The following is a 9,450-nucleotide window of genomic DNA, read 5'->3' on the forward strand; positions in this document are numbered from 1 at the left end:
GGGGGTGGTGTGTTTCTTAACATCCAGTCTGGTGAAGTTTGCAATCACTATTTTGTGATGCTTTGGCTAGTATTAGTTAGTAAAAGGAAGTACAAAGGCAGACTCCCAGCTCTTAAAAATGCCTTGTAGATGTTTGGGATGGTCAGCTCTTGGGCTTCAAAATAGAGAACCGAAGCCTTCCCAAGCCCCTGCTCAGAACACCAGTGGTGTGAGGGAGGTTTTGGGGGTTTTTTTGGCCGTAAAGTCACAGTTGACTTATGGCGACCCTGTTGGGTTTTTAAGGCAAGAGACATTCGGACGTGGTCTGCTATTGCCTGCCTCCAAGTCGGCCCTGCTTAGCTTCTGAGATCTGATGAGAGGGATCAGGCTGTCCTGTCCAGGTGGGACTCCTGTCACCAGAGACTCCGCTTGATGGCAAAAAAATGGGGGGGGAGGTGTTAAAAAATTATCTGCCCAGGGTGCCAGATAGGCTAGGTAGGCCACTGCATAGTTGCTATGCAGAGGCAAGCAATGGCAGACCACCTCTGTCTCTTGCCTTGAAAACACTATATGGGGCACCATAAATCAGCTGTGACTTGATGGCTCTTTCCACAGCCACAGTTCACAGAAGAATTATTCAGTCAACCAGTAATCCAATAATTATGGTAACATTTGAATCTAAGGCTGCGATTACACACACTAAATAATCCACTTTCAAACTGGATTTTGCCAGTTCAGACAGTAAAATCCAGTTGGAAAGCACATTGAAAGTGGATTGAAAGTGAATTATTTAGTGTGTGTGATCACAGTCTAACAGCAAAGATTCCTAGGAAAAGAAAGCTATTAAGTCAATCCACAAGCAGATGACAAAATATAACATTTGAGTCTTTAACAGCAAAGATTCCTGGTAAAACACTGTAATGCAGTGGGGCTGGGACTGAAGAAGTGGAAGGAAAAAAACACACTATCCCTAATAGAGGCAATCTCTTGAGCTTATCCATTATACTATGGCCCTACATTCTGTACAATTCTATTTTGCACATTTTGTGAAATGATTGACACATGGGGGCCTTCCCAGTAGCCTCAGACAAACCATTCCATAATATGAAAGCCACCATAGGCGGTCATTTCCCCAGAAAACACTTTCCTGGGGCATCTTCTTTGGGGGAGCAGTAACTCAGACCCCATAAATCCAATCTTCACCACACTTGGATGGCAGGTAGAGGAGAGTCAGCCAGAGATCTCTTTCTTTAAGGCCGTCGGAGCTCAACGAGGGTAGACGTGTGTGGAGTTGCTTCGTCACAGTCTGCCTTTCCTGGGTTTGCTACCCTCTTATTAGGGACTCAGAGCCCCTGAGTCTCCCTCTCAGTTTGTGGGGGAGAGCAAGAGGCTTCGCTCCAACCGGGGTGTGTGAGGCAAACAGGTTAGAGGAGTGTATAGAACAGATCCTGTGCAAGCTAGAGATATCAGATTTACAGGACACCTCCCCACAGGTGCTCTTCTACATGCCCTCCATGTTGTTGCTTTGTAATTAGGTAAACATTTAGACTGAGCGGAGATAGTCTGTTTGGAAATGTATCCATTCACAAACCAGAATGAACGTCCATGAACAGCTTGAAAGTTCATGGAAAGTTCATGCCATTTGACCTGCAATGAACTTCACATCGTGAACCACAATTCACGAACCAGTCAAAATTCATCATGAACTTTATAGTTCATGAGCTGGTTCATGCCCATCCCTATACATTACAGTAGTCTGGCCTCAAGGTAACTGTAGCATATTTGTGGCCAAGTCAGCTAAATCAAGGTAGAGGGCCATCTTCCAAGCTAAGTGGTTTTGGTAGAACACCCTTTTGCAGCTGTGTCCTGCAGTAAAGCTGGAAACAGGATACTAGCCTCATAACGAAGTCAGTGAGAGACAATTAGGCAACCTCAGAAGTGGGAGGCCCCATGTTCTTCAGGGCCTTGGCCTTCCTGGTCAAGATTACTTTTATCTTGTCAGGATTCAGTTTCAGCTTGTTTACCCTGAGCCCTGAGCCCTGCTCATAATGATTGACTAAAACCAATCCAAAACACATCCTTTAATCCCTACTTCTACCTCCAAACTCCTCAATATGGTTCACTGTATCAAAGGCTGCCAATAAGTCTAGTAAAAGCAGCAGAGAGGCATAGCTTTTGTCTGCATTTAGATGGAGTCATTCACTAGTGTCACTCGTGCTGTCTCCATCCCATAGCCTGGTCTGAAACCAGACTCAAAGGGATGTTAGACAGATAATTTATCCAGGAAGGCCAGGAATTTATCCAGGAAGGCCAAAACAAAAAGAATGTGCTTCAATCAGAGGCCAAAAAAAATGGGAATTGCTCTGCAATTTTGCCCAGGAAAAGTACATAATGGATTGGCTGGAGCAGAAACAAAGTACGGCTATTCAGTCTGGCCTTAAAAATTAACTACTAAAATATTTCAGAATGTTATTGCATGAGAGACGAAAGCGCTCATACAAACTCAGATACAGACAGTTCCCCATCTCATTTGACTCACTGCTTCCCTCCAGAATTCCCCAAATGCACATGTCAGTCTGTCACAGAATAACTAATAACATTCCAGCTTGGGAGAGGACGCTGCACACTGCACACGCTAGTCCCCGGATTCAACCCCTGCTACCTCCAACAAAAAGGGTCTGAAGTAGCAAGGCTAGGAAAGCTTTGTTACGAGAACAATCCTGAGCAGAGGTTAAAGTGAAGAGGCCCACTGTTCCATTTTCCTACAAATACCCAGCTACTTGCTGCTCTGTGGGATTCAAAATACAGTCAAAAACAAGCTTAGAACCATACAGTAGGGAGAACAGTCTAGAGGGCAATTTGGAACACAACAGCAACCAGTGGGAACTTCTTTCCCCTCCCGCACCACCCTCCAATGACCATGAGTCCCTCCTGAAGCATCTTCTTCTCAGGACAAAGGGGCTGTCAGGGTCTCATTATGTGTGTTCCTAACACCTGCTGGCAATTACTGTAGATAGTACTGGGCTAAATTGTCCAATTCAGTATATGGTAACTTTATGGCTGCAATCCAGAGAACACTTTCCTGGGACTAAGGCCCAGTGAATAAAATTGAACTTACTTCTGAGTAGACCATCTTAGGATTGCTCCCTATGGATGCTCAAATATCTCATGAGCAGGCGTTTTTGATGTCAGCATCTTCAGTTAGACACTAAGGATCAGGACTTACCTTACTCTGGAAGGTCCAGTATAGATAAAAACCCTTTGGATCAACCCGTAGAATCACAGGAGAAGCATTTGTGGTGTCCTGAAAGGAAAATGGATCAGAAACTTTCATTTATCAGTGCAAGCCAGGGGAAGATGAACTTCCCCTTAATCCACAAATTGGACTGGAGGGCCTTTAAAATTTCTTCCCATCCTATAAATCTATGAGCCTACTTCTGTCCATAGACATTTATGAAGTGCAATCTGCCTCTCATTAAAAAGGCACAAAGGTCCTGCAACTGGTCAGGGAAGGGGAATCTGGTTCTGTCCATTGTTCTGCTCCATCTCTTTCATTGTAAGAATGTTCTTCTTGAAAAACAAAAGATATGTTCGATTTCTGCCATTATGACCATGAATTTATTTGCCCCAACATCTTCCCATCTATCACCCACTAGTTTATTTTAGAAAAAAGGAAACCTGGCTACTTCACAGTCCTAAAACTGGCAACATCAGCTTACTCTCAAGAGGCTTGTAGTGCAGTTTAAAGTCAAAACCCTTCAACCTGAGAATTCAGGTGAAATGATCTTTTCTGAAGGCCCCCAGGGAGGGGGGGGAAAGAAATATTACAGTTAAAATCTTCTGAATATATCCGTTTGCTTCTTTTGCTTTCCTTAAGAAAAGTGCCACTCATTAGAGGCAAAACTGATACTATGTGGGAGAACATATCCTGGAGGGACTATTTTCTCTGGGGACACTGTGGCCCTCAGTCTATAAGGACAGCAGCAACAGCAGAGAATAGGCAAGGAGCTTTGGTATCATGTTGTCAGTATTTCTCTTAAGCCGCTTATGAATATAAGGCATTCATTTATACTGAATCAGGGCTCCAGTCCTTCTAGCTCAGTATACTCTACTTGGACTAGCTGCAAGTCTCCAGAATCTCAGGCCGAGAAAGGTCTTTCCTAACACTGAGATTTTTTTATTAGAGGTGTCATGGACTGACACTGTCATGCAAAGGCAGGATATCAGTCTTTTACATCGGTTTAATGTAGACTGACTTTCTTAGTCAGGAGTGCTTTCTGACACTAAACAAAACACATTCGTGTGACTTCAGCAGTTCCAGCTACTTCTCCAAAAGATCAGAATTAGTGCTGTTTTCAACAGGAACTGAGACATACATGCTCTTCCACCACCAGACAGAATTATAGCAAAGATCCAGCATGATTTGAAAGGCTGTGTTCTATTGTGCAAACTGATGTCAAAATGGCAGTAATGCTGTAAAGACAAGGCTTTCTCTTTCTTTTTACTAGAGGTTTCATGGACTGAAACTGTCATGCAAAGGCAGAATATCAGTCTTTTACATAGATATGGATCAGTTTAATGTAGACTGACTTTCTTAGTGAGGAGTGCTTTCTGACACTAAACAAAACACACTCGTGTGACTTCAGCAGTTCCAGCTACTTCTCCAAAAGATCAGAATTAGTGCTGTTTTCAACAGGAACTGAGACATACATGCTCTTCCACCACCAGACAGAATTATAGCAAAGATCCAGCATGATTTGAAAGGCTGTGTTCTATTGTGCAAACTGATGTCAAAATGGCAGTAATGCTGTAAAGACAAGGCTTTCTCTTTTATTAGATTTCTAATTCACCTATTTTCAGAGATGCTAAAGTCCAAGTCTAATCTCAGTGAGATGGAAAGAGAGATCTCAATACAATTAGAACATCCAATATAACTGGTAGGTGAATCGACAGTGTCACTGACCCACATTGTCACATGATTATTTGGAAGTCTCTGCACATGTGCAGCAGGACATAATACAGCTGCTGATGTGCCAGTAGGGATGGGCAAAAACCTGCTCACAATGAATTCTGGTTGGTTCGTGGTTCACTAACTGAAGTTCATGGCAGGTCAACTGGCACAAACCTTCCACGAACTTTCAAGGGGTTCCTGGTGGTTTGTGAATGGATACATTTCCAAACAGACTGTTTCCATTCAATCAATGTTTACCAAACTTCAAAGAAATGGGGTGGGGAATTCTCCAGCCTGTGTGTTTGGTGTGTGTTGCTTGCAGGGGGTTCATTCTATACACTTCCGAACCTGCACCTGACATTTACCCCAAAATAACTTTCTTGAGGGCCTCTTCTTTGGGGGGGGGCATAACTTGGACCCCCTAAATCCAATCTGCACATAACTTGGAGGGCATGTAGAGGAGCATCAGAGGGAGGTCCCTTGTGAGACTGATATCTCTAGCTTGACCAGGGTCCATTCTATACCCTCCTGAACATCCTGAACCTGCACCTGTCATTTCCCCAAAAATACTTTCCTGGGGGCACCTTCTTCAGGGGGGCTATAACTTGGAGCCCGTGAATCTAATCCTCACCAAACTTGGAGGGCAGTTAGCCAGAGATCCCCTGAGAATTCAATGTTCTTGGCATGCCAGGGGAGCATTCTACCACATCACAAACCTCACAAACCAAACCAGTTTGTTTGGCACTAAAATACTGATGACAGTTCGTGGCTCACAAAGCTCACACACCACGAACCATGAATTGAAACAAACTGTATTTTCCCTTTTTCTGCTCATTCCTATATGCCAGGCCATGATAGATCTTGCCACACATGCACTGAAGCCTCCAAGGCATCACATAGTAACATAGGATGATACTGTCATTGACTTATGCACCACACTTAAGGACTCTGGACATATGAAGGGGTTCTTGCAGTCTAGCAAAATCTACAAATCACACAAGGCTTAATTGTCCATGTATAATTGCCTTTTATGTTGATGTGGCCTGGTGACAACATTACAGCATGTCACTGGACAACAGCACAGTGCCTCCCTGCACCCATGGTAGGACCTCCTGCAGCCTTGAGCCTGTGGAGCCATGCTGGGCTTGATTTGTTTCATCAGTGTCAACACTGAGTTCCACTTGGAGCAGAATTTAGTGACAATTCTACATAAAAGGAGTGGTCATGTCCTGAGAACTGAAATGTAATTTGTTCCAGTAAGAAATAGTGAGAACATCACGTATTTGCCAATAATTTGTGCTAACATCAATTTAAGTAACAAGGTAGAAGAAAAAGAGTTGGTTTTGTACTCTGCTTTTCTGTACCCTCTCAAAGTGGCTTACAATTGCCTTTCCCTTCCTCTCCCAACAACAGGCGTCCTGTGAGGTAGGTGGGGCTGAGAGAGGGGGTGATAGAACTGTGACTTGCTGAAGGTATTTATTTGATTCTAAGAGTAATATTAATGAGATCTACTTCAGCTTTGCATCTTTCAAGAATGCCAGGAAATGTGGGGATATGCAGATTCAGGCTTAGGATTCTATACTTTTAAAAAGATTCCTCCGTAGATAACTCATAAAAGCTATGCATTTTTGTATATCCAGAGACCTGAATGGGCTTAAATGTGCTCTGCAGTTGGTTCAATATGAATAGATCAGGCAGAAAGATGGTGGAACTGAAAAAATTCACAGTGTGCTCTTATCTTCATCTTAACAGGAACTAAGTATAAGAAACTGCTCCCTAATAGGTTTGCCACTAGACTCCCCCCCCCATCTCCACACCTCCAGCAAGAAGATAAGAAAAGGAAGTCATTCATAGTCTGATAGTTTTCGCACTCTCACCCCCTTGCCACAGTTCTGTACATGTTCTCTGGCCCCACAGCCCTCTTCCCTAGAGTGCCTCATACAGAACCAAAGGCGTATTTTCTGTTTTGGGGAGCAGAAGCTTCCCACAGTCACATAACACATTCTTATACTTATACTCTTGTAACCCAGTGACTCCAACCTTCCATATGTACATGAGTTTCTGCACTTTAAGAGATGGTTCACACAGTTTTTGTACATGCAAGCAGTTCTAGCCATCTTTGGACATATACTTAAGAGAACAAATGTAATGTGAGAACTAGGCAATCAAGGATGTAATCATCAATACTACCTCAGATGTGAACTTGACAGGTTAGCTCAGGCACCCCATTATCTCAACTTCACCCCCTTGCTGCTTTACCACATACTTGGGGATCGTAACATTGGCCCAGGTTATACATGTTTGCAAGGGAGATCACTAAGATTATTCAAAAATATTATTATTGCTTGGCCACAGGAGTGCTTTTCAGAAACACTTGTAACTGCTCATAAACACAATTAAAATATTGCATGAACCAATCTGTAGGCCTATCACAAATATTCATTGAACTTTGCTCCCTCTTTCCTACCTTCCAGCCTTAGTTTGGCTATATATACAAACATTCCTGTGTTGTCCACAAACACTGAGGAAAACGTGTCTTCATACACATACTTTGAAAGAACAGTCCTCTTTTTCTTTCCTCCAGGAACCCCCAAATTAAGTTCACTGTAACATGCCATTACAGTGAAAGCCACGATACTCACATCATCCCACTTGATAAAGCGTTCTCCCTTGGTCAGGTATTCCTTCACCTCAGGGGGAGTCAGTATAGGGCTGAGCACTGACATTTTGGCACACCAGTCTTGCCCCTGGATCGGGAGTCTCTTGTTCTTGGCTGCCTCCTTGCTGCCCTCAGGCCCTCTGGGCCTCCTCACATGGTGTTCTCTGCTCCTTCAGGAACCCAACATGTTTTATAAGCTAGAAAAAACACTGGGATGGCTCTAAAAGACGGATGAGGAGAAACTGATCTGCATGGCAAATTTTCAGCTTCCCAAACAAACCAGTGAGCTCTGCTAAAGCAAAGGTCCAGAGATTGTAGGATGGGCTGTCAGTCGATCAACAGACTACTCAGTTAAGCTCTGCAGAAACCCACAAGCCAGGGCTTCCTGTTTTCAACTTCCCCATGAATGCTTCTGCTTCTTTCCTCTTAGCCTCACCAGCTGATTCATAAAGTATTTCAAAAGGGTTAAAAGAATTTCAAAACTCATTTTCAGAATGGTCTTTTTGGTACTGATCCCTGTCTTTCCAAGCTAAGAACAGGCACACAGTGCACATGTGCATGCACACACAAACAAGGCACTGGTTTTTGGACAGAACTCTATGATAGAATTCACTTCAAATCATAGAGATTTGCCCAAAAACCAGAGCGTCGCCCCATGACGTCCCCAATGTGCCTGTATGGCTTTTGTAGGCATGTTGCGATGATTTCCAGGTTCCTGCCGGTAAGAGGAGGTAATTTGAGGGGGAGAGGAGCACCCCAAAGCAGGAGACCCCCCACCTGCACTGGGCAGTCTGGGAACCCAACCTTCCATGAAGGGGGTGGGGCAATAGGCACTGCAGGGATGGGGAAAATGGCTGCCATGTCAGCAGGACCAGGGATATTAGGGTTGTCAAGCTTCAGGTTGGGGAATTCCTGGGGACTTGTGGGTGGAGCCTGGAAAGGGCAATGTTTGGGGAGGGGAGGTTACCTCAGCAAGGTATAATGCCATACAGTCCCCCCCCCAAAAAAAACCCCAATCATTTTCTCCAGGGGAACTAATCTCTTTAGTCTGGAGATCAGATTTAATTCCGGGAGATCTCCACACCTCATGTGAAAGCTGGCCTAGGGTTACCAAGTCCTGGTTCAAAAGCATCTGGAGATCTGAGGATGGGGCCTGGGAGAGTGGGGCTTAGGAGGGCAGGGGCCTTGGCAGGGTATAGTGCCAGGCAGTCCACTTTCCGGAGCAGCCATTTTCTCCAGGAGAGGTGGAATACATGTTTTAGATACATTAATAATAAATGGGTGATTAGTCTGGAGATCAGTTGTAATTCCAGGAGATCTCCAGCCCCCACCTGGAGGTTGGCCACCCTAGCTGGCAGCCTTAGGGAAGACTCTGCTCACACAGCAGCCTTCTGGGCTTTGTCGTGATCTTTCCCAAATCTTCACAACAAAGTGAAGCCAGGGAAACCTTGGGAGCTACACAAAGGCACCATGCTGCTGTGGGGAAGTAGGGAGAAAAATCTGCTTCAGAACAGCAACAAATCCAGGGCAAATAACCTGCATGGAAAAGGTCATAGTTGTGATTCAGTATCAAGTGGGAGGCATCTTTGGGCATATCCAGATCAGTAGTTTTTGCACTGAACTCTACAATCCATCAGTATTTCATACTCTTTTCCTGGGCCCCTCACCACCACATCCATGGGGCTCGAAAGAAATCTCATGTTGTCTTTTGGGCTGGCCATTGTGTTACTGGAGGCTTCTGTTTTAAAGTGAGTTTGCACCACTGTGTTTATTGGCCTAGAAATGCTGATAATTTCATCAGCTCATTTATTTTAGCAGAAACCAAATCTGGCTGCTTCAAGGATCGGGAGCCCAGTTACTT

The 9,450-nt window shown here is 44.3% G+C and overlaps 1 protein-coding gene across 1 annotated transcript in view; it reads right to left on the reverse strand.

Annotated features, from left to right (window-relative positions):
* LOC107123869 (1-phosphatidylinositol 4,5-bisphosphate phosphodiesterase beta-2-like) overlaps nt 1–7,830 on the reverse strand; it is a gene marked incomplete at its 3' end in the record, with an annotated part of 27,981 nt that extends 20,151 nt beyond the window's left edge. Inside the window, exons 1-2 of the mRNA XM_015427210.1 lie at nt 7,573–7,830; nt 3,206–3,283 (exon numbers count right to left, since the gene is read on the reverse strand). Coding sequence (XP_015282696.1) covers nt 3,206–3,283; nt 7,573–7,656 — 162 coding nt within the window. The remainder of the gene's footprint in view (nt 1–3,205; nt 3,284–7,572) is intronic.
* Nucleotides 7,831–9,450: the final 1,620 nt, after the last annotated feature.

Source organism: Gekko japonicus, unplaced genomic scaffold (genome assembly GCF_001447785.1).
Source record: "Gekko japonicus isolate JY-2015 unplaced genomic scaffold, Gekko_japonicus_V1.1 scaffold1077, whole genome shotgun sequence".
Classification (NCBI taxonomy): Eukaryota; Metazoa; Chordata; class Lepidosauria; order Squamata; family Gekkonidae; genus Gekko; species Gekko japonicus.